The sequence below is a fragment of the Homalodisca vitripennis genome, chromosome X (genome assembly GCF_021130785.1).
Source record: "Homalodisca vitripennis isolate AUS2020 chromosome X, UT_GWSS_2.1, whole genome shotgun sequence".
Taxonomy (NCBI): domain Eukaryota; kingdom Metazoa; phylum Arthropoda; class Insecta; order Hemiptera; family Cicadellidae; genus Homalodisca; species Homalodisca vitripennis.
In genome coordinates, this window is record NC_060215.1 from 15,930,820 (window position 1) to 15,957,817 (window position 26,998).

At 34.1% G+C, this 26,998-nt stretch overlaps 1 protein-coding gene across 1 annotated transcript in view; it reads right to left on the bottom strand.

Moving 5' to 3' along the window:
* Positions 1-2,922: 2,922 nt before the first annotated feature.
* LOC124368735 (ceramide glucosyltransferase) overlaps positions 2,923-26,998 on the bottom strand; it is a 44,100-nt gene continuing 20,024 nt past the window's right edge. Inside the window, exons 5-8 of the mRNA XM_046826065.1 lie at positions 16,163-16,275; positions 14,857-15,122; positions 6,950-7,139; positions 2,923-5,502 (exon numbers count right to left, since the gene is read on the bottom strand). Coding sequence (XP_046682021.1) covers positions 5,326-5,502; positions 6,950-7,139; positions 14,857-15,122; positions 16,163-16,275 — 746 coding nt within the window. The 3' untranslated portion in view covers positions 2,923-5,325. The remainder of the gene's footprint in view (positions 5,503-6,949; positions 7,140-14,856; positions 15,123-16,162; positions 16,276-26,998) is intronic.

Here is a 26,998-nt window from a genome sequence, read left to right on the forward strand (position 1 = left end):
GTTGACAAACACAAAAATCAATGCCATTGTGACAACAATTGTGTGAGTTCTGATCAACCTATAGTTTTTCATTGGTTAAGTAAAGCCTCTGTAATCTGGCATCCTACAGTCCGGAATGCTGTGTAATCTAAGTTTAATTAACAAGGATTGTTGATTTTTAAAGTTATACATTTAAGCTGGATCCCACAGAGTTGTACTAATGTATATTCCTACAACCACGTTTTATACAGGACAACTATTGCATTATATTTCTGTATAAATATATCTACTATTATGTTCCCAGCAAAGACCACTATGATATGAGAAACCCCTAATCCGACATGTCTCTGAACCCAAATAGGCTGGATTAAAGAGACTTTACTTCAACCATTAAACAATGAGAGGAAAACATAAAGACATCTAGTAATAAGTGAGTTAGCTCTCGGCAAATAGGTCTTTTGAATGAACTGATAAACGGAATTTGGAGCTTACATAAATGATTGGATAGGTTACGATTATCGTCTCTCTATATCGGATATTTAAATTGGACTGGAAAGTTGTGGTTTTGTAGTATAAACTCTTTACATATCTCTGAAGGTATGCCAATAGCAAAATTTGAGATTTAATCAAATGAGTATATCCTCGAATGAAATAAAGATTAAATTAAACCTACTTTGCCAGATGGCTGACAATTGATGAGTATATAGTGATATTAAACAGTTCAGAAAATGAAAAGAATTTTGTAAAAGAGAAATTTTACTAGTTGTACATATGTATTTTGGTTGTAGTTATACCTGTAGCAAAAGTACAAGTAGCAAAAGTAAGATTTGTTTATTTTAACCTAGTTTGTAATTATGTATTAGGTTAGTTCTTTACCTGAAGAAGAGATCAGATTGCAGATCTCGAAACGTAGTGTTACTGATTTCTTGTTTCACTGAACGATGGCAAATGTCCGGAAAAATTCTGTTTCCTTTAGCAAAAGTAACTTGCAAAACAAAACATGACCGGTAAATTTTACCAACCCCATAAGCTTTTGTTGAATCAATCATCTTAGAAGTGAATATGAGGCGAACAAAAACACCAATTGACACTGGAAATACAGATCACACATACAAAACACTTACAGTAATATATACTTAGGCTATCATGACAGCAAAACTGCTTTCAACTCCTTAAAACAAAATACAACACATCCAATACATATATCACAGCTTGAAATGCAAAAATAAACAGAGACCTCAGGGGAAAACCAAATACATAAAATTTTCCTTGAATAAACTTATAATTGGAATTCCAAGATATAAGTTTATAATTGAAATTCTACAGTTAGATGTTTCAAGAAACAACACTGACCTGCGGATTTCTTATCAGAGACCTTCAGTGAGCACTCATATGCTTGAATAAGTTTTTGTTACATTTCAGACATAATGACTATTAAGTCTTTTAATCTACTGCAATTTTGTTCCCTATTACTAAAAAAATGGGAGTGATACTATGTAAACTGGATATTGAACCAAGGTTTTCCCCTATAGCCTTCAAATTGTTTACTGAAATTAAAACATTACAAATGTGATAGATTAACATAAATAACGAGAATGTAGCACTTTGTGTACCTCAGATAAGTACAAAAACTTGGAAATAGCATCTTTCTGTTATGCGATTACATCTTAAAATATAATTATTTTAAAATACACTACCAATGCACAGTGACTGTGCTCCATCTCTTGTGTAACTTTTTAGTTATATTCATGCTTGATAAAATTAAATATACCATGCGATCAACCAATCTAAGGTTTCATATTTTAAACAATCATACAATATTGTATAGCAAAAGAATTTAAATTTTCTCTAACTATAGATGACAATGATATAACACTTGTTACTGCATTACGGATAATATGTAGACAAATATTTCGTAAAACAAATCTTGATGAAAAATATTGGAAATCAGCTCAATCTACCTAATGCAGACGGATTACTGTATGTATAAAAATACAAATGTAACACTGTGTATATTTAATTTGCAACAAATATAAATATTGAAGAGTGATAAACCAAACAAAATCAATAAAACTTAATTATTTCCTAACTAAAGTACTGAGATAGTTTATTGATATTGATCAAAAAATAAAACATGCAACAAAATTAATACAATTATAGTTAAAATATAAAGATACAAATTTAAATCTGTGATACGCCCACCACTGATGCATGATACGGACAGACCAGTGTGACATAATTATGTACATAAGACATGCGGTATGACTGACTATGTTACGTATGCAGGAGTTATTCTACCAGTCCATTATTTCCAGGTTTGTGAGACATGTTCCACGAAATACTATGAGCTAAATGCAGAAAAAGAGATGATACATTTTGATTATCACATAAGTTTTACTGAATTATCAATGGTTACAGATTGTTTTCTTCATTTTTTATGAAATATTCAATTACAGTTTTTAATAGAGAAATTACGTCAATCCAGTGTCCTGCAAAAAGCTTCCTAACAGACAAATATTTCATGAATATTATTTAATACAATCAATTATTTGTTGTAATTTTCTTTATGACTTCTGTAACTAAATGTATGCACGACACAGATTTATTAAAGATCATTACAAATCAATTCTTACACCACGGCACAGATCATATTCTCAATTTCAGCCATCAATGATACAACTAATATAATCCTTTAAAAAGATGAGATTTTTTTGAAAATGAGATTCGTTTTATAAATGGAACTCAACTAAACTAAAAATTGAATTATTAAGATCAATTTTATAATATCAGTTCTTTGCCACAAAATTTATTGGGCTAACCTAAATGATGTTCATGTTTTCCAATCTACATAATTCTGGTTATATTCAATTTACAAAATAAAACTGTGGTTAAAATAAAGTTTTAGTTATGAATGGATTTGTTTTGTGGTGAGAAATTTCATGGTCACCCTTAATCTTTTATTAAACAGCCATAATATTTGTATTACACAGTTGATAAGAAAATAAACTATTGTAAAAAATACTACTTCAGTTTTTCTTCCACGATTTGTAAAAAAATCGTGTACATCATTTAGACTATCTCTGTATCACTTCTCTTACCTAATGGGTATCAAACATATGTTTAACAAATGCATTACAAGCCTGTGGAAACATTCTTTTAGGGTTCATATTAGAGGTTCTATAGCTCCATATTTTGAGATTAATCTTTAATCTTGAAAACATAATAAAGGCAAAAAATAAACACTGATCCATATAAAAAATCTGTTTCTATAAGGTAATTAATGTATCTTATTTTTCAAACTTTAAAGCTAACAACTTTGATTGTGTATATTATCATAATAAAATAAAATATATAAAAATAAAATGTATAAAATTATTTTAAATTATACTAAAAACAATGAAAACTAACATATTCAAACAGTAAATGCCAAGAAGATTTAATGATCAAAAATAGTTTAAAAAATATGTTATTGAATAATATTATGAATTATTACATACAAAAAGTGGTAAATTTACTTTAATAAACATAATATCAGTGTATATCAAAAGACCCTAAACCTTTAGTGATGCTTATCAATTACTAACAAAAATTGATATAAAAAATTATAAATTTACCTGATTTTCTCTACATAATATCTAACATATTATATATTTCAGAAAAAACAATAATTTGTAAAAAAAGTAATGATTCAGTCAATCTTAATGATTAGTCAATACAAACACTATATAGCGTACTTGTTCTTTCTGAAATCCCTATTTGATCAACACATTGCTGGGTTACATATAATTAAATAATTAATATTGCTTTACAGTGCTAATATTTTAAAATATCAATGAAACACTTTAGCTGCCAGTCCATATTTTATTACTAGCACTTTAGTGAAGTTGACAAACATGGTGGTTGTGATTCCTGACTTAGGCGTGCCACAACGCTCTGGTGTGATTTGTTTATTTTATGTAAATTTGGTTAGTTCTTTACCTGAAGAAGAGATCAGATTGCAGATCTCGAAACGTAGTGTTACTGATTTCTTGTTTCACTAAACGATGGCAAATGTCCAATCCTGTTCCCTTCATAGTCCAAATGTTTTACTAAAGAAAACCTCGTTAAGACATCTACAGGCTAATGATACTATAGTACTGATAGTAAAACAATCATAAAATTGCATAAGGTGTCTAGGCTGATTGAACAATTATATTTGAAATGATTCTCTACAGTTCGTGTGAAATTACGGAGGTGAGAATGCGCTCAGGCTCAACATTTTCAGGTAGTGCCATTTGAGATCCACAAAGAAAAAAATGAGAGGACAAGATAAGTCAGTGCTAAAATTTGACTACCGTGCACTCTCAAATTGTGTTGGTTACGCACTCTAGCTTACCGGAAACGGGAAGTCGAAGTACTGGCAGTAGCTATATAGATTGAATCTCAAATTTATCAATACTAAACTGATTGTACAAAAAAGTCAATCCTGCTATCTGCTTTACAGATATTTTGTTTTAATTGCAATTTAAGTGATAACTGCGTCCATTGTCATGACTAAATCAGAGGGCTGAGGGACATAATTTAAGTGACACAAACTCATAGTTAGAAAATATCACACCAACAGCAGTTTGATAACAAGAACTGTAAACAGTGTGAACTGTGAATAATGATAAAAACCTATTTATGACGGGTGGTACTTCGAAATTATTAGTTTGAACCTTGAACCGATAAAAAATTAGGTAATTAGAGTGCTATTTGCGCTATTTTTGTAAGTTATAAAGAAGAATGAAATCCCAGGCAAGTTCAGCTAATGTAAGATAAGTTTGTCCCTTGCGATCCATATGGACATGGCAGCTAAAGTGTGCATAAAAACCCATAAACCATTTCATACACATGTCCAGTTGTCATTTATTGTACATGTAACCCTGCATTCAGAATCAGCGTTTTATCAAACTTATCATATTGTAACTCCTATAGTATTATTACTCCACACTTTGATATGTTTACAGTTAAGGTTTATGTCTGTTAGACCACAATTTACAGTACAGAAGTACATTTAGCCTGATACTCGGTGACAGATTACACTCATGCAAACGGTTGCGAGAGAGTCGAACTGGCTGTCTCGTTTCAGACTAGAACGATGATAACATAAATCTAACTGAGAATCCTTTAAGCCGTGTCAGTGGAGCGAAATCTGTTCTACACAGATCAATTCATGTACAAACTACTGATCTTAAAAAAAGGCAACGGTACGCGAGTGGAATAGGTCAGGATTCTGATTTACATATCTAGCTTGGAGTAGAGGTGCTATGAGCAGGGATCTGTTAGGACCAGTGGTGCAGCAGTCACTGGCAGAGACAGCTGATCTCACATCGCCTTGGGACCGAACTCCTCGGCAATACCTCCCCAGCGCAAGCGGTACGTTCGCGACCGCCACCTGATGGTGGGGTCCCACACCGCATTCATGAACAAATACGGCCCGCTGATCTCTCTGAACAACCATCCCACTACATAGTCGAACTTGCTGAAGGGCAAGGATCCATTCTGAAACACAAACGACCTTTATACTTGCATAACTCCAGTGAAGAATAACAAAACTCACAGGCACAAACCAGGTTGTGAAAGTTGTATCATAAACCTTTACAATTCCCTTTGACCAACTAACATTTAATTTAAGCAATTCATGGACACTGTACTAATCGGTTAAGCCCTTGCTTTGAATTTTCAGAGAAAATATATAATAATAGCTTCCAGACATTTTTAACTAGTGTGATTGTTAGGCTTGCGTGGTTGGTGTCCTAACTAACATCTAAATTTTTCCATTTACACTGAGTTGAAACGATTAATTCTTGAGCCTTCTTCACTCCACAAATGTTACCTGTAGAGCCAGTAACACGTATCCATCTGTACAGGTGAATTGAAAAGGCAGAGCTTTATCATGATTGGTTACAACTCGACCAAACAACGACCAGCAGTGATCAATACGGGTTCTTTATCACCGGCTGCCAGCTTTTTGATAATTTCATACTATCTTCTTTGTTGAAATTATATTGATTATTTCTAAGATTTCTCTTATAATCCTCGGATAATACGGAATTTTTATAAGTACTTCTTTTGTCAAATACTATTGCATCTCTTGTATCCCGCAATGGCAGATTATTTTGTATCCTGAAATTCTGTGTGCGTATTGTGTTTACTCATGAACCAAGCTGTGAGTCAAGCTACTAAATTGCTAGGTATTTTTGTCTGTGTTCTTGATCCTTCATGCATGACTGAAACACATCTGGATTATCCCTTTCAATAATAATAATGAGTGACAAAACAGATGGCAGAATTCAATGGAATCTGTTAACTTGAAATATAAAAAACTCATTATTTTATCAATAAGACACACAAGCACATAACACTGAGATGACTCACATAATCACATGAGAAATAAATCGGTATTTTATACTGGAAAGACAAGTAAATGTGTTAGAATCTATTACTGCTGTTTGAAACATATTTTTTAGTTTTAAATTGACAACAAATCTAATCATAGGTTTAATATATATTTTACAGCTGTAAATATATCATAATGCACCTATTCTTTTACATATGATAATGCAATTTATTGTGCTGAAAAAATGCTATGATTGGAAATTCAATTCTTTATTAGCCCAACAGAAAATGTTACACTACTATAAGGCTTGTCAAATAGATAAGAAACCTAAATAATAATATAAACTAATTTAATCTTACAATAAAATTCTACTAAATTTCCAAAATAATTTTAAGTATGACACATCATAGAGTCAATATGTACACTGTTTCTATGTTCCTGGTGAATCTGGTTTAAAATCATCAAATGTACAAATTTCTTAAAATATTTATGGAGATGTGCATTAGTGTGCATTAAACCTGCTCTGCTAGGAATCGTATTTTGGAACCTACAGCTATGCATTATAAAACACAAATAAATTATATTATTGCAGATATTTGAACCATTTACCTGTACAATCGAGAGCAGTACCCAATCAAAGAAGAACCAAACTAAAACATGGACTAGGAAGAAGACTAGTGGTTCCCAGCCGAAGAGGTAGCTGGCCGACCATGCTGCACATGCTCCGAGTACCAAACACTCGGAGAGGGGTTCCAGCAGTATTGTGTGAGGCAGCATCGCAACCCTCAGCTTGGCCCACCTGGTCAATGATTCCAACATAAGTTTTCAATAGTAAAATAATTAATTATTGTTACGTCTTCTGACCATAAACAATATGAGCCAACTGTAATGGTGTTGATATTTTGTTCCTTCAGAACAATTGTACATCCTAAAACTGCCAAGAATAACGCTTAAAAACGCACAGATGGGCTGACACAAAGAAATTCAATTGTGCTCTCAGTTCTCGATTCTGAATTCGATTTAAATTCCAGTAATCTATGTAATAAAGAATATAATACGCTAAATGGTTTTGTTTTGTTACTGTTAAAGCAAATCTGGCCAAAAGTAGCATTCAAATATACCGTTAAAATATATACTACATATATTCTTTTACAGTAGATATTTATGCAACTACACAAATCACAAGATAGGCAAAGATTAGCAAATTCTGTTTGTTTACTGCTGAGCAGCAAATGTCCACTCATACACGCAACAGACACGCGGCAATGCAGGAACATAAAAAGACATAGGAACTGGTTATCTTTCTATGTGTTTACAAGAAAAAATTCAACAAAAACAAGCTTTAACAATTGGTAATTTGCGTAATGTCAATCAGTAGCCGTCCATGAATACACTTCCTTGAAGATTCAGTGGATTTCAGATTCAGATTCAGATTCAACACATCACTAGTCTTGATATTGTAAAACTTAACTTCCAAAGCGTATTTGAAGAACTTCTGTTGATTTTATGCATTATTTTGTAATAAAATACTTTGAATATATTGATATTGGAATCAAGTGGAAAAAAACGCAGTATTGAGAATCCTTGATACCACTAAGAATTGAGGTATTGACATATCGGAATTGACCCATCTCTAGTCAAATGATGTTTTTCAAAGATGTGTCTCATGTAAACCCTCAAACTGGTAGTGTCTGCTCCTGTACTGGCACCCTTTTTTTAGTTGTTTGTAAAAATTACATTAAACTGTTATATACCTCTCAAATTCTTCAAATATACTACTTATTATATACCATTGTTTTCAGAATATTCCAAATAATAATAATAAATTATATTCATTAATATTTTCTTATTTTCAAAACAGATTTTTGTGTTTGAATGCGCTTGAAATGAATTTTTTAATATTTTATAACTTTGTAATATCTTTATCATATATGTATGAAAGGTTTATAAAAAAAAATCCAAAATATACAAAAGAAGCACAATTTTATCCTTACCCAAGATATACATAGTTTTAGTGGCTTTATTTAAAAAATGTTTACTTTTTTAGCAATTTTTGAATTTTAGCGCAAAATGAACTAATAATGTATTTTTAGCCCTTTGTACAATGGCTTTACAACACTGGAAATTCAACCTATATATGACTTCTTATATATTGTTGTTTTCAGGAAAACTCAAGGAATAATAGTACTCGCTTATTATTGTTGCTATAGTTTTTTATTGACAACAAATTTAAGCTTGAACAAGCCTGATATGGATGCTGGTTCCAATTCAGCTAATAGTTCTCTCAAATCACTCGATTTGTTCCTAAATATTTCCCAATATTTTCTAAAATATTAGAGTCACTAATGCATAAACAGCTATCCCAGTACTTTGAACGATTCAATCTTCTATCTGATTCCCAATTTGGTTTCCGGGAAGGTCGCTCAACTATAAAAGCGGTCATGGAAGTAGTAAATTACTCTCTTAACGCCTTTGAAAATAGAGAACCAGTAGCCCTTTCGATGATGGATTTAAGTAAAGCATTCGATTGTGTCCCCTTTAATATTATCATAGAGAAATTGAAATTTTATGGAGTCTCAGAAGAATCATCTAATCTAATTAGATCTTACTTAACTAATAGAAAGCAATATGTTTCAATTGAGGGTAATAATGCTTCTGTAAAACCAGTAAAAATAGGCTTCCCCCAAGGCTCAGTACTTGGCCCCTTTTTCTTTACCCCACCTTCCCCTTTTTCCCCTTTCATTTATTATAATAATAATAAATGATCTACCAAATAATTTGAATGTTAGTTCAGTAGTCTAGACGCAGACGACACTTCTCTTTTTGCAAGTAATAAAAACCTCCCTTATTTACTCACTATAATGAAACAAGCTGAAAATGAAGCTTTAAAATGGTTTTCCTCTAACAAATTTCTACCTATGTAACCAAGAAAAAATTCAAAACTATTCTTAGCTTATCCAATAACACTCAAGATGTCCAATCCGCAAAATTACTCGGTATTCACATTGATACTAAACTAAACTGGTCCCATCACATTAATAACTTATGCAATAGGCTCTCGCGAGTAAGTTATCTTTTTTGGAAACTAAGAGATGTTGTTTCTATTGAATACTTGAGGACAACATACTTTGGTTTATTCCAGTCTCATATTTTTTATGGATTAATACTTTGGGGTCATTCTTCTCACGTTAAAGATATTTTGATAATACAAAAGAGGGTTTTATGAACAATCTGTAGAACTGAATTCTTAGATCACTGTAAACCACTTTTTATTAGTTTAAAAATTGATTAGTTTAGTTTTGATTGATTGAATTCTCACAATTATAAACCTATACATCTTCCATCTATTATTATATGTAAAAACTAATCTGCGCTCATTCACACTTAGACAAGATTTGCATTCATATAATACTAGAAATTGTGATAAGCTTGATATACCCCAGCACAGGCTGGCCAAAACAGGTTCATCTCACATGGTGAACAGCATTGTTTTCTTTAATTAACTTAATGTAACAGCTTGGACTGCCTCAACTGGGGTGTTTAAGAGTAAGGTATTACATTGGTTATAACAAAATCCATTTTATAATCTAGAGGATTTTCTACATCATGATGTGGATGTAGAATTTTGATTCTGAATAACTAAATAGTGCCAGAGTAGTAATGAAACTCACACATGGTAAAACCACAATTGTAAAATTGTACTATAAATTTGACGTGTCTAATTTATAAAATATTTTATTCTATTTTCTCTATTACGTCTATTATTATTATTAATACATGACTATGCCTATTTAATTATATGTAAAATGTGATCAATAGCAATTATGATTATGATGATTATGATAAAACTAAGTGTGACCACATCAGCCAACTACTAATAACCAAAACAAAATATAAACTACAAATAAATCAATTAGGAAGACACCTAAACAGTAGAGGTGACTAATAAGGTGGCAATAAAACTGTTCAAATAAACTTCTCCACCAGGCAAAAAAATACACATCTTCCAATCACTAACCTAGAAACAAAAAACCAAACAAATCACCTTGGTATATTAATTGATGAACATATAACCTGGAAAGCACACACTGAACAGCTTTGCAAAAAATTAAGCACCAGCATATTTGTAATACGCAGAATTAAACAGATTAGCAGTAAAGACGCAGCTAAAACCGCCTACTTTTCACTATTTGAGACACATCTCAGATACGGTATAGCACTATGGGGAGGAACAGCTAACTGCAACATGGAGAAGATCCTCAGGCAGCAAAAACTAGCAATAAGAGCTCTAGAAGGACTCCAATACCAAGAAAGCTGCCGGGAAGCATTTAGAAAATTGAAGATCCTCACAGTAGTAAACTTGTACATCCTAGAAGTAATTCTGCATGCGGTACACTCAAGAAAAACTAGAAACAGAGACCTTCACCAGTATCACACACGCCATGTCCTTGACTTCACACTGCCTGTACACCACCTGAGCCTCACAGCCAGGAAACCATCATATAAGGGAGCAGCCTACTTCAATAAACTTCCAGAATCCCTAAAGAATGAACCACCCAAACGTTTAAAAAAAGCATTAACTGCCTGGCTACAAGAGAGACCCTTTTACTCAGAAAGTGAATTTTTAAACTTGTAATTTAGATTAAGCTATGTAATTTTTATACAACCATGAAATCTGTACCAATGACGCATGTACTGTTCTCAACGAACATGTCAATAAAGTCTATTGTCTATTGTCTAAGACAGTTGGCCCGGTCAGCTGGTCACAGTCAAAACAGTTGCTTGGAAAAGACGTTTCTTCTAACCATACAAAGAGGAATAAAGTTTGATTTATTGAGTAATAATATACCTCAATCGATAGCTCAATTATTTTGCCATCGATTGATATTCAGTTTTAAACTGAAACATCAAAAATATGCAAATAGTAACCGATTTCCGAAACGTCTGCTTACTGCCTTATATACGGCAGTGTGAGTGCGTGAGCAGCCTAACTGCCATATGTATGGCAGTTGCCAGTTAGAGGGTTAAGGGACTATTTATAATAACAAAATATCTTATAATTTCCCTGATTATAGCTGGATTGGCCTACAGGTGTTTAGAAACACGTCATTCACACATTTTAAAATAAAACTGCTTGAAAAACTCTGACCAAATATATGGAAATAAATGGGTAAAGAAGGCATTCTAATAGAATAAAATCAAAGCCCGTTTCAGTAGAACCAACCCTAAAAAGCTCACTATCGCCCAATGAGACATTTATTTTATAAACAATAAAATGTAAAAAGTATGTATGAAACAATAATGGTACCACTGCCACCTATATTATTAAATTTAACAGCCTTTTCAAATATAATACGATATTTACTGAGTTGAAATCTATAATTTCAATATATTTAGTATTTCTCATGAATTTATGTACTCTTGGATTAGGTAAACTATGATGTAGGTTCCACAAAGTAGGTTCAGTTTGGTTATATAAAAAAGGTATACAGATAGAGAACAAATAATGGTTAAACTCTTAAACTATTTTTTTTAAGCGTGGCACAAGTTTTAGTATGCCTTCTTCATAGAAGGTTGCCACCTGCCTTCAACCATGTGGTAACATATTCTCTCAGCTCGTTACATTGTGTAAGTGTTGCCAAAGAAAGATTTCAGGTGCAAGATGAGATGAAAGTCGCTAGGAGAGAGGTCCGGGCTATAAGGGGCATACCAGCCAAATTTCTGTAGTTGTTTTTGTCATGTACTGTCGTGGAAAAAACAACATCTTTTGACAGTAATCCTCAGTGTTTGATCTGTATTACACGGCACACTTTTTCAAGGGTCTTGCAGTAAACATCTGCATTGATTGTTTGACCTCATGACAGAGTGAAAATTGTTAGTAGATTCCCTAACCTAAAATTTAATATATATGTTAACAGAGAAATATTCAAAATGTTCTTACTTTTTTACAGCCAAGAATACAAAATAAGTCAAATTTACAAAAACTAAATTAATTGAGACAAAGTGTGTGAAAAACGTGTATGTGTGCCATATTGTATGTGAACCATACAATATTTTCTATTTACAGATCCATAGAGAACTATGGTAGTGTCAGGCTACACAAGATCAACATGATAGAAAAAAAGTCAAATGAACTATTATGTATAGATCACTATTAATTCTTTCTGCCCACTTCATTGCCATTTCTTGTTAAGTATTGTTTTCACTGTATAAACCACTTTCTGTATCACCAGAATACGCTACAGGTTGCTTATCTTACGCTACCTTAAAGATAGAAAACAGTATGTCGAAACATCATTTAAAAATAAATTTAATCAATCGATATGTATTAATTCCAAGTTAAAAAATATATTACATGGTGTGCCTCAAGGATCTATTCTTGGGCCAATCTTGTTCTTATGCTACCTTAACGGCTTACCGCAGACTGTAAAAAATTCGGGAACTAAAATGTGCTTGTATGCTGATGATTCTAATCTCATTATATCAAACAAATCTTTGCAGGTAATTGAAGATCAAGCACAAAGTGATTTGATCTCAGTCAGAAACTATTTCTCCAACAAAAATTTGTTACTTAATTAAAAAGACAAATTTTGTCTTATTCAGTACTCGTCAAAATAAATGTGTAGACAGTCCAAAGATCGAAATTGGACAAGTAAAACTTAATCAATTAGACAGTACTAAATTTTTAGGAATGGTTTTAGACAAAAACTTAACTTGGAATGAGCATACACATGCAGTTCTAAATAAATTATCTTCTGGGTTGTATGCTTTAAGGAGCATATCAAAAATTCTGTAGGTTGGATGTTTTAAAATTGGTTTATTTTGCCCATATACACTCCCATATATCTTTTGGTATTGTGTTGTATGGTGCAACAAGTGATCAAAATTTACAAAGTATTCTTCACATTCAGAAACAAGCCATTCGTATAATGATTAATCTGGAGGATCGTGAATCGGCAAAGCAACATTTTCAAACTCTAGGTATTCTTACTGTGTATGGCTTGTACATATTAGACACTGTGGTGGCTGTTAGGAAAGCTGGGGATAGACTTCCTGTATTGGGATCATCACATGGCTACTTGACTAGAAATCGAAACCAGTTGGCAGTACCAAAATTAAAATTAGAATTACAGAGAAAAAACCCATTAGTTGCTGGAGTAAAGTTTTACAATAGTATCCCCGAAAATATCAAAAGCATTCCTAATGTCAAATTGTTCAGATTAAAATTAAAAGAATATCTTGTTGACAAAACATTATACTCATTTAATGAGTTTTTTGAAAGCAGTGTGGAATAAACTATAGATTATTGGTTAAATATTAATTATACTTTTGTTTATAAACATACTGTTTTAGCAAATTAACTTATGCATTTAGTTCTTGAATCTAAGTTCATACTATTGACACCATTTATATTTGTATATTTATTCTTGTAATGTAATGTGCAAATGGTAAATAAAGATTGTTTTGAATTGAATTGAATTGAATTGAATAGTTGATTTACTCCAGATAGGCAGTCCACAGCAAAGATATGTTTCAAACAAAGCAAAGTAAGCGGTCTATGCTCTTACACTGTCACTAATTGGATTTTAGCTTCACTTACCACAAAGCTATTATTATAGCAATATTGCAATATCACATGTATCAGATCTGATTTCTAAGTTTACAGGAGATTTTTCCACAATGAGTAGAATAGTATCATCCGCATACATTAGTGATGTGGCATATGTGGTACAGACAGGATTTGAAGTTATGCTAATTATAACTCAGATCCAAAGTCCCATGTTTTAGACGATGCGGCCATCGGCTCTTTTAAGATGTTTTGTAGATAGATAATTTTGGCCTTATATATATCCTCCCCTGATCTACGGAATACAACTTTGGAATGGGTGGTGCGGAATACTCAGATACACTCTTTGTTTAAAGTTTGCTACTGACCATGAAAGGTTTAAAAGGATAATAGTATTTTGGAAATTTGCCATTGTTATATGTTACAAAATGTATAACACTACATTTCGTAGACTGAAATCTACCCTCTTTGTCAGGTGTAAAAAATGTAATGTGTAAAAAAGTACTTAAAACCTACAATGTGAGACAGTGAACTGCCACTAAAAATATTAACATACCCGACAAAAGCTTGAAGTTCGGACAGGAGAAAACGTACTCTGGCGTTGTCACTGCACATAAGTTACGAGCACAAACACACGTCACACCCGCACAAGTGATAGTGAATCACACTCAAATACAGCTGCAGCTGCTATGACACACTCATGAGCGTTTTGTGCGACCACCACGATTTGGGTGGCAACTTTGTGTCACAGGGAAGGAACCGAACCGAAACCGAAGAGATGCTGGTATTTTGTGCACCGTACTAGACACCCAACTGTCCCCTTTCTCTTGTAAAATCTCTTATCTAATTGTTGAAGTGATACGAAGGTAGGTTGGTACGGAACAGTACACAATAATGTTCCTAAACGGGTTCATTATATGAATAATGAAAGTATATTTATAAAGTATACCTTTGTAATCGGGCCTGGAAACTGTTGATTTCACAGAAACCACAGTTCTGGAAAGCCGGGTGGCTGGCAACTCTAATTCTCCAGCCTCTTTCCGAAAAGGACTTGGCGAAGAAGAAATCTTCTGCGAGGTAGCAGCTGAACGCTTGGATGCCACCCACATCATTGATGAGAGATTTTCGCATCAGAGCTGACATTCCAGTGTGGCAGTTGATGCGCAGGAGATCCGCCACCAGGTAAATGCGAGCCACCAGGGTACCGAAGTAAATCTAACATTATAATAAAATAATGTGTAATTCAACGATAATATTTTATACACACTTACATAACACTTAATATTCAATACATAGTCACTATGAATTAAGCCTGAGAACTTACAGCTCCCATGAGACAAAAGTCCGGAAAATCTTAAAAGAGAAAATGTTCAAGAATTACTCAAATGTTTTTAATAGTCAATATTTTCATTACTTTTTTATAACATTACTAGCTGTTTCCCGCGGCTTCGCACGCTTTTCGTACGTTTTGCCCGCGTATGAGCATTTCTGGTTGAAGTAAATTATATTTCCAACCCCGATGTAGATTTTACCTTGATGTCACGATCAAGAAAATATGTCAAAAATGTATTGTACATGCATAATGTATTTTATTACAAAGTGGTCTACCACTCAACCTTTAAGTTCAACCAAAAATTTAGTTTAGACAATTATACATCATAACTTACCGCCTTCAAATAGTGTTTCACTGTTTAATATACGTATCTATCTCGTAATTGCAGGTTATAATGTGCAGGCGCTTTGAAAACTTTTCTTCATTTTATTCGTTTATATTCACGACATAAGCGAATAATTCAGATAATAACTATCCTATCTTCTAAGTTAGACTAAATTACGGATACATGTGAAATTTGATTGAAATTGGTTCAGTCGTTTTGGAGTTTATTGGCAACATACATCGTGACTCAAGATTTTTATATATATAAGATTTTCATTACACATATTTATCAAGGAAGTAAACCTATAAACACATAAAAGTAAATATTTTTATAAGTTATAAAAGATAATTTAATGCTAATCAGTTTTACAGTCCAATGGATATTACAGAGCTGACATTCCACTGTGGTGTGCCCAGTTAAATATATTGCCTTTGGCAATATATTTATATATTTTAATTTATATTTAGTTTTATTATAATTTATTTTAAATTATATTATTTATATTTATATTTTAGAGCTTTAACCTAATCCAATCCTATGTTTCTGAAGTTTGTCAGTAAATAGTGTTTAAAATTGCCTCATTTAAATCTATCACACCTTTTCAACGGTAGCAGCAAAGCCTTCTCTATCACAGGTGAAAGGCAGCTGATGGACCAACCCCACATCATCAGTCATCAGCTGAACCATATCAATCAGAGTGTCTTCCTTCACTGCAAACATAAGCACTATTTGCATTATGAGATTTGGGAATGAAATGGTAGTAGCAGAAGTATTGAGTGCAAGGACTGACAGTAAAAGAAGGTAACACTGAGGTGGACAAAAACATGCTGAGGTAGCATACAGAAAATGCAATATGAGAGGAGAAGTTGTTAGAGAAATAGACTGATGCTTATTAACAAGCTTAAGCATGGAGTGATGCTGTTGCTGGAACAAAAGATGCTTTACAGTATGGTCAACAGAAAAAATAGGGGAGATGTGTTTTGTACAGGAGTGGTGTATGGGAATAGAAAAGAAGTTGAGGAATTGAGGAAATTGTGGATACAGTATTACAAAATTTGCTTGACACAAGTGAGGATTGCTATGAAAATGAAAGTGAGTTACAAGGAGTGAAGAAGAGGATTTGACAAAAAAAGAGACAGAAGAAGCCTAGAAGAGAACGCAACAAAGAAAATCTGCAGGAATAGATAAATTAAAAGTGCAGTAAATTGTGGGGAAAGGAGGAATCGTGATGGATTGGTTGTAACAGACATTTAAATTAATTATAAAAGGGTGTAATAGAGAAGGATTAGAAGAAGGTGATCAGTCAGAAACAGTGATATCATTAATATGCTAGTATAGAAGATTTTTGCGAATAAGAATTTGAAATAGCACAGAAGAACAGAAATTGAGGGAAGAACAGGATCAAGAGTAAGCAGTAAGGATACTCTTGATAAATGAAGAGATGAGGGAATACAGTTTACCAATAACGATACATGAAACAAAATAGTGAGGAAAGGAGATCAAAAAATTTAGAGACATTTGGTTAACCTTTTGAACAGTAACAACTAAACAGCCACTTCACTGTGGTACTAGCCAGCAGCAGTGACCGTCACTGCTGTTTGTTTTTTAATATTTATCTTAAAGCATTGTAAATATATATGTTGCAATCTCCTTGTTTTTGTTACTGAACCATCAACGAGTTTTAGAAACAAATTGTAGTTGTAATCACATGCCCTAGGTGTTAGAAGCCTAGGTATAAGAACTGGCTACTGGATCGACCATTTTACTCGCTAAACGAATTCTACGGAAGGAGGACCTAAGACCAACAAGACAACTAGACCTAAACCTTTATTTGTTGACACAATTACTAAACTTAAAGTTTATGTACATAAAGATGATTTGACTTTGACTTTGACTGTTGTGTAAGTACTGTGTAGCACTACTAGTCAGGGTCAGATAGCTTGTAATGTGCAGCGCTACTGGGTGGAGTCAGATAGTTACTAATGTGTAGCGCTACAGGGTGGGGTTTGATAGTTACTGAGGTGTAGTGCTACTGGGTGGGGTCAGATAGCTACTAATGTGCAGCGCTACAGGGTGGGGTCAGATAGTTACTAATGTGTAGCGCTACAGGGTGGGGTCTGATAGTTACTGAGGTGTAGTGCTACAGGGTGGGGACAGATAGTTACTAATGTGCAGCGCTACAGGATGGGGTCTGATAGCTACTGATTTGTAGTGCTACTGGGTGGGGTCAGATAGCTACTGAGGTGTAGTGCTACTGGGTGGGGCCAGATAGCTACTAATGTGCAGCGCTACTGAGTGGGATCAGATAGCTACTAATGTGCAGCGCTACTGGGTGGGGTCAGATAGCTACTGATGTGTAGCGCTACTGGGTGGGGTCAGATAGCTACTGATGTGCAGCGCTACAGGGTGGGGTCTGATAGTTACTGAGGTGTAGTGCTACAGGGTGGGGCCAGATAGCTACTAATGTGCAGCGCTACTGAGTGGGATCAGATAGCTACTAATGTGCAGCGCTACTGGGTGGGGTCAGATAGCTACTGATGTGTAGTGCTACTGGGTGGGGTCAGATAGCTACTAATGTGTAGCGCTACAGGGTGGGGTCTGATAGTTACTGAGGTGTAGTGCTACAGGGTGGGGTCAGATAGTTACTAATGTGTAGCGCTACAGGGTGGGGTCTGATAGCTACTGAGGTGTAGTGCTACTGGGTGGGGTCAGATAGCTACTGAGGTGTAGTGCTACAGGGTGGGGACAGATAGCTACTAATGTGCAGTGCTACTGAGTGGGATCAGATAGCTACTAATGTGCAGCGCTACTGGGTGGGGTCAGATAGCTACTGATGTGCAGCGCTACTGGTGGGGTCAGATAGTTACTAATGTGCAGCGCTACAGGATGGGGTCTGATAGCTACTGATTTGTAGTGCTACTGGGTGGGGTCAGATAGTTACTAATGTGTAGCGCTACAGGGTGGGGTCTGATAGTTACTGAGGTGTAGTGCTACAGGGTGGGGCCAGATAGCTACTAATGTGCAGCGCTACTGAGTGGGATCAGATAGCTACTAATGTGCAGCGCTACTGGGTGGGGTCAGATAGCTACTGATGTGTAGTGCTACTGGGTGGGGTCAGATAGCTACTGATGTGCAGCGCTACAGGGTGGGGTCAGATAGCTACTAATGTGCAGCGCTACAGGGTGGGGTCTGATAGCTACTGAGGTGTAGTGCTACAGGGTGGGGTCAGATAGTTACTAATGTGTAGCGCTACAGGGTGGGGTCTGATAGTTACTGAGGTGTAGTGCTACTGGGTGGGGCCAGATAGCTACTAGTGTGCAGCGCTACAGGGTGGGATCAGATAGCTACTAATGTGCAGCGCTACTGAGGTGGGGTCAGATAGCTACTAATGTGCAGCGCTACTGAGTGGGATCAGATAGCTACTAATGTGCAGCGCTACTGAGTGGGGGTCAGATAGCTACTAATGTGCAGCGCTACTGGGTGGGGTCAGATAGCTACTAATGTGCAGCGCTACTGGGTGGGGTCAGATAGCTACTAATGTGCAGCGCTACAGGGTGGGGTCAGATAGCTACTAATGTGCAGCGCTACTGGGTGGGGTCAGATAGCTACTAATGTGCAGCGCTACTGGGTGGGGTCAGATAGCTACTAATGTGCAGCGCTACAGGGTGGGGTCAGATAGCTACTAGTGTGCAGCGCTACAGGGTGGGGTCAGATAGCTACTAATGTGCAGCGCTACTGGGTGGGGTCTGATAGCTACTAATGTGCAGCGCTACAGGGTGGGGTCTGATAGCTACTGAGGTGTAGTGCTACTGGGTGGGGTCAGATAGCTACTAATGTGCAGCGCTACAGGGTGGGGTCTGATAGCTACTGAGGTGTAGTGCTACTGGGTGGGGTCAGATAGCTACTAATGTGCAGCGCTACTGGGTGGGGTCAGATAGCTACTAATGTGCAGCGCTACTGGGTGGGGTCAGATAGCTACTAATGTGCAGCGCTACAGGGTGGGGTCAGATAGCTACTGAGGTGTTGTGTAGTGCTACTGGGTGGGGGTCAGATAGCTACCGATGTGTAGTGCTACTGGGTGGGATCATGACTCCCATTTTTTATGGTGTAGGCCTATAAAATGTGAATGTCTTAAGCTGTTATAATCTTTGTACAGATGGTTTTTTTATTTTTCCTGTTGGTTACTACCGAAATTGGAATATTTTTCTCACAAAAAGTTATCATTTCTGAACTATAGACGGATAAAGTATCAATAATATAATAAATAGGAAATTATGTAATTAATTTAATAAAAACTCTCTTTTGGAGCTTATTAGATGTTTGGAAAATGGTGAGCAGTGACTCTCAAAGTGTTAAAGGAGGCAAAATAAGAGTGAAGAGAAGAGCAGAGGAATAGGGAAGAGACATGAGACATGGTAAGGTAGAAGAAGTTGGAGGATAATTTTTGCCAAGCTCACCCATTGAAACTGGGAACTGCTAAGGACACGACTGTAAACTTTAACAGTGAACAGCAGAGTGATAAAAAGTAAAGTGAAGTTTGGAGTTTCTGTTTTTGCTAAAGCAGTGTATAAACCAAAGTGAGCTTGTGGTAAGGTCTACTAAATATGGCTATGTCCCACAAAATAGATTCAGTTCCCACAAAACTAATGCACGATAAGAATATCACAAGTTTTGTTAGATCATGGATTGAGCCAGGTCTAATTGAATTGTACCAGGTAGAATTGATACATGCTGAAATTAACACGATTTTTTTTCTTATTTAGAACTTTCAGCTAAATGTAGTTAAGGCCTGATCAATGGTTGGGCATAGATGACAATTAAAGACAAAAGGAACACATGCATAGACATACATGTTCCCTAGCAAATTAAAAGAATCTAAAATTGCATTGATACATACAATCAACCATCAATCAATCAACATTTTTTATTGCCATCTAATAAAGATTCACTGACAAAGTCTCATTACAGCTTTCATTAAAAATATAACCAAGTCAGTTATAAATCTTAGATTATAATCTTATGTTACGCAAATATAAACTACAATACTCAAATACCGCCAGTAGCCAGTAAGTAATATTTATTCAAAAATATGTTTTTATTGTACTTCAGGACTAAGGGTAACAAATGGTTCTATACCCTCAGTGCAATAACAGAATGGCTTTCAAGAGTTTTGCTCAATCTATTGAAATTAATAAGATGTAGCATTTTTATTCCTGGTATTGTGGGAATGTTTTATACTGCTAGGTTTTACTAATTGAGGATTTTGAAAGATATATTTCACAAGATCAAAGAGATATGTACAGGTTTATTATGGTCTGAATTTTACAACTAGTAAAAAAGGTTTATAATTCTCAAGTGGCGAGTTAATTATAATTCTTATAGACTTTTTTTGAAGGATAAGAATGTTATTAACTTTACTTGCATTGTCCCACACTACTAGTCCATACCTTATAATGAATTGAAAAAAGACAAAATAAACCGTTCTCTCATACTTTGTATTAACACAGAATATAGATATAAAATTAATGAGGCAAAAATGTTACACAATAATGAATTTATTGAAAATTCTAAACACAAGTGCAAAGCAGCATGGAAGGTAGTTAGAGTAGAATCTGGTGGAAACAGTAGAAATCTTGAGTGTCCAATTAAGTCAAACGATTTTAATGACTACTTCATTAATGCACCAACAGAAATTAACATTAACAAACCTATTGATGTCATGGGAGCAACCTTACTTGTAAATCAATACTTACATAGTAATAATCTAATAATGCAAAAGAAAACATTTTTCTGGCATGCAATAACTGAACAACAAGTAAAAAAGATTGTCAGTAATTTTAGCACATCTAATAGTGAAGACATATATGGGTTTTCAAGTAGAATAATCAAAGAAATCATTGATTTTATAATTAAGCCATTAGTTTTCTTGTTCAATAGAGCCTTAACTGAAGGTGTGTTCCCAGATGTGTTAAAATTTACAAAGGTAATACCAATCTATAAGAAAGGAACAAAGTCAGAACCATCAAGTTACAGACCAATATCATTAATCCCCGTAATAAGTAAAGTTTTTGAAGCATGTATTAAAGATCAATTATATAATTTCTTTGTAAATAATAATTTGCTTTGTGTTGAACAGTTTGGTTTTATACCAGGCTTGAATACAATTAAGGCCGTTGAATGTGTTGTTAATTATGTTTTGAACAGTTTTGAAGATAAAATATTGACATGTGCTACTCTGATTGACCTGACCAAAGCTTTTGATTGTGTCTCTCATGAAATATTATTGAAAAAATTGCAATGTTATGGTTTGGGGGGTAAGGAACTTGGCTTAATGACATCCTACTTGTGTAACAGGAAACAAATGGTATATCAAAATAATGATGGATCTAATTTTCAATTAATTAAATCTGGTGTTCCCCAGGGATCTGTCTTGGGACCATTCCTATTTTTAATTGCAATAAATGATTTTCCAGGTAATATACCATGCAAATCAGTATTATACGCAGACGATACTACTTTAGTTTGGAATGGAAAAGACATGGAAAAATTGAAAGTGGATCAGAATGTATCAATGAATATTGCAGAGAGCTGGTTTAAAACAAATCATTTAAATATAAATAATAAAAAGACAGAATCAATTATATTTTCACTAACTAAATTAACTGAAGCAGAGTCTATTAAACTACTTGGCCTATACTTAGACAGCAGTTTGAAATGGGATGTACATATACAATACCTTTGCAAAAAGCTATCTAAAATCACTTATTTACTAAGAAAACTTAAACTGTGTGTTAGTAGTGATATGTTGATCAATGCGTATTACGCTTTTTTTCACTCTCAGATTGTATATGGTGTTACTTTACTATATGGGGAAATAGTACTTATATGGAACAAGTTTTTAGATGGCAAAAATATGCTATACGGATCATAAAAGGACTGGACAATCGTGAATCTTGCTTTTCCATTTTTAAAGAATTAAAAATAATGACACTCCCATGTTTATATATATATATATATATATTTCTGTCTAATAAACGTAAAAGAAAATTTGCATAAATATAAAATTAGATCTGATATACATAATTATAACACAAGAAATAACTATGCCTTAGATTTACTACCTGCTAGACTTACAAAAACAAATAACAGCATATTTTGCATGAAAAATAGATTATTTAACAAATTGCCACAATCCGCTCACACTGTCACTGTTAATAAATTCAAATATTGCTTAAAAAAATGGTTAAAGGAACAAGTTTTCTACAAGGTTGATGACTATCTAGCTACTGATTATGGTAAATTTAAGGACATCTTCAACTAATTTTGAATTGGAAGCTGAATTCAGATTAGATAATTAAATGTATGTATTTTTATAAATGTTTATGTAATGTATCTAGGCTATTCATTGTTGACATTGTTTTAAATTTTATTTGTTTATTGTTTTTTATGTTGTTAACTGTTGTCTAATTATTTATTTGTAAATATATGTCTTTTAGTCTATTAATAATTTACGTTTTTAATGTTAAAGAATTAATATGTAGTTTATATAGTGTTATCATCATCATCATCATCATCATCATCAGACGTTTCCGTTCTCACGGGTCGTCGTACACAGCCTCCTCCACTTTAGTCTATCCTTCCAGGTCTCCTCTTCATCCACCTGTATTTTCTGTAGTCCCCTTCTCTCTATGTCTTTCCACACTTGGTCCTCCCATCTTCCTCTCGGTCTTCCTCTTGGTCTTCTTCCTCCTTCTCCAGTGCTATTCTAGGCATTCTATTATCTCCCATCCTCTTCACATGCCCCATCCACTGTATTCTTCTTCCTTCCATTGTCTCTTGCAGTGAAACTACCTTCAATCTTTCTCTGGTTATTTCGTTCCTTATTCTATCTCTTCTTGTAGTCTTCTCTATCCCTCTTAAAAATCTCATTTCTGCAGCTTGCAATCTGCTTAAATCATTTTTAGTCCACGTCCACATCTCTGCTCCATATAATAAAATTGGTTGGAAATAAGATTTTATACATCAATACTTTTGATTCTTTCCCAATGTTCCAACTCCACACAATCTTCTTCACAGAATCTTCTTCACTTCTCTCACAATCTTCTGAGGAGACAGAAGATGAAGAGGATTTTAGTATGTGCGAATTGGAAAAAGCGGTTTAAAGAGATGAAAGAGGGGAAATCTGCGGGAATAGACGAGCTGACGGCTGAGATGATAAAGGCGGCGGGCCCATTGGGAATTCAATGGTTGTACAGAGTGATGAGAGTGATTTGGAAGGAAAAGAAGATACCAGAAGACTGGAAAATGGGAATAATAGTGCCGATTTTTAAGAAAGGCAATAAGCAAAAATGCAAGAATTACAGGGGAATAACTTTGTTGTGCCATACACAAAAAATTTATGAAAAAATACTGTTGCAGAAAATTAGACCAGTACTGGAAGAAACAGGAAGAGAGGAGCAATGTGGTTTTAGAAAAGGTAGGTCAACGGTGGATGCTATTTTTGTGATGAGACAAGTGTTAGAAAAGAGGTGGGAATACGGAAAAGATACAATGGTAGCGTTTATAGACCTACAGAAGGCATATGATAAGGTACTGAGAGAAAGGATATGGGAGAGTATGAGAAAGAGAGGATTGCGTGAGGGAATAGTAGAAAGAATAAAGAACCTGTACGGCATATGTAAAAACAGGGTAAGAATTGAAGAAAAATATACAGAAACTTTTAAAACAGAGAGAGGAGTAAGGCAGGGAAGCATATTGTCACCTTTCCTTTTCAATATTATAATGGATGAAATTATTCTAGAAGTACAAGGAAACAGAGGAGCAGAAGAACTTAAGACAATAGCATATGCGGATGACATAATGATATGGGAAAATAGGGAAGAAGAGTTAGAACGAGAGTTAAACAAATGGGCAAAAGTGGCGAAGAAATATGGTTTAGAGATGAACATACAAAAATGTAAAGTAATGAAAGTAGAGAGAAGGGATGGAAATAACAAAGACGTGTTAGTTGAAGGAAAAAGACTTGAAAAGGTGAAGGAATTCTGTTATTTAGGAAGTATTATAACAGATAGGGGCACAATAAGAGAAGAGATATATAGTGTTATAACTATTTATAATGTTATATGTTTGTTTTTAGTTTTCACTTAAATATAGTGGTTATATAGTATGTTTCTAAATCTATTAATAATTTATGTTTTTAATGTTAAAACTATTACAGTGTAGTGTATATAGTGTTGTAACTATTTATTATGTTATTCTATATTTATTTTAATTTTCATTGAAATATAGTAGTTACAAACAGAATTCAACAAACAATGATAAAGTAAATTGTGTTATATTACGATTGACGAAATCTATTGCATCACTGTATGTTTAATGATGAATAAAATCTTGAATCTTGAATCTTTAAGCTGTCTGAGAAGATAAATCACTCTAGACAACTTAGTTGAAAGATAATTAATATGGGCATCCCAATTTAAATTTCTATCAATAAAGATTTTCAAGAATTTAGCATGATTAGATAGATTGCTTTGAGAGTTTACAGATTTTCATAAACTGTACAGGATATTTTGAGTTTTAGATACATTTAGATGGAAACCATTGTTTTTAAACCAGCTTGAAGCATCTAATAAAGTATTTTGTGTTAAAATTTTCAGTTCCTCAATGATATTGCCTGTATTTAAAAGTCATCTGCATACAAGATTGTTGTGGCAGAGACTGACGACAACAGTAAGTCATTAATACAGACCAAGAATAACAAAGGACCTAATATGGAACCTTGGGGGACACCAAACGTGACACCTTCCTGAGACCAGTTACCATTGTTATAAACCTTTTGCTTTCTATTGCTTAAATAGGATTTTATAAATAAGAGAGGTACACTGCCCAACCCATAATATGATAATTTCATGGTAAGATCATTGATGTCAACACAATCAAAAGCCCTGCTCAGGTCACATAAAGTGGCCTGAGCGATTGCCTTTCCTTCAAAGGCTTGTGAGACATCTCTAACTAATTTTTCTAGGGCTTGAAAGGTACAAGGGGATGTATTGCAATTATTGGATGACATCTTTGATTTCTACACTCTTCAAGGTCTTTGAGACAGTCATAAGCAAGCAAATAATTACATACTTAGAATCTAATAATTTTCTTTCACGGAGTCAGTTTGGATTTAGAAAAAATCATACTACTTGTGATGCTGTACTTCATTTTATACAAGACTGTTTAGATGGCCTTGAAAAAACCTTAATGTGGATGGTAAGGTTTTTGACCTCTCCAAGGCCTTCAACACTGTGTCACACTTTCATCTACTAAATATTAATAACCTCAAGGCATTAGACTTCCATGAAAATTCAATAGCCCTCATTAAGTCAGATCTCACAAACAGATCTCAATTTAGGTTTTATGAAATTGAGCATTCTAGTCTTAGGTTATTAAATCAGGTTGTACCTCAAGGATCTATTCCGGGACCATTACCTTTTTAAATGTATCCAAATGATTTACCATTTACTTTGCACAACGATATGGTTAAGTATTACATGTATGCCGATGATATATTTTTAAATATACGATCTAGCCCTTCTTTAGCTGATAATGTTATGATAACTATAGTTAAATTAGTTAGTGACTGTTGTAACGCAAATTTTTTCTCCCTAAATTTAGATACAACTTATGATTTTGTTGTATTTCTTAATAGTACTGACCAAACTGACAAATTTGTAGGGATTATCGTACAGTCCAAATTAAAGTGGCAGTCCCAGATAGAATGTGTATTTCCAAAGTTAACCAGAGGGATTTTCAGGATTAGGATACTAGGTACAATCATATCAATGCACATAAAATTGTAAGTTTATTCGAGCTATATAAATTGTCATCTGAATGACAGTGCAATTTTTGTGACAATAATAAACACTCTTCAGACATATTCACTTAACAGAAAAGAACTGTTCGTATTTTGTTTGAGGTACCCACCAGGAGAACCAGTTGCAGACCTTTATTTATTCGGCATAATATTATTGCTCTTGCATGTATTTATACATTTCAATGTTTAATGTATACCAGGAAAAACTTAAGTAATTTTAAATGTAACAGTGATAAATACAACTACGATACAAAAATAAATTCAAGTTGAGGACCACGTATTTAACTCAGAGCACTCCCAGGATAACTTTAGGTATACAGCCATAAAAATGTACAAATGCCTACCTATCAATATTCAAAATTTAGGTTATAATATTTTACAACCTAGGCTATTGGCCAATCTTGTACAATGTTGTTTTTACAAACTATATAAAAGTTATAAATTTAAGTTCGAATAGCCTTACCATGTTTTTAATCTTTTACTTCTTGATGTACTCTATATGAATCGTTTGTATTTGTCTACAGGCAAATTCCAGATTCTTGAACAATGAAATCAGTCATGTATTTGACATG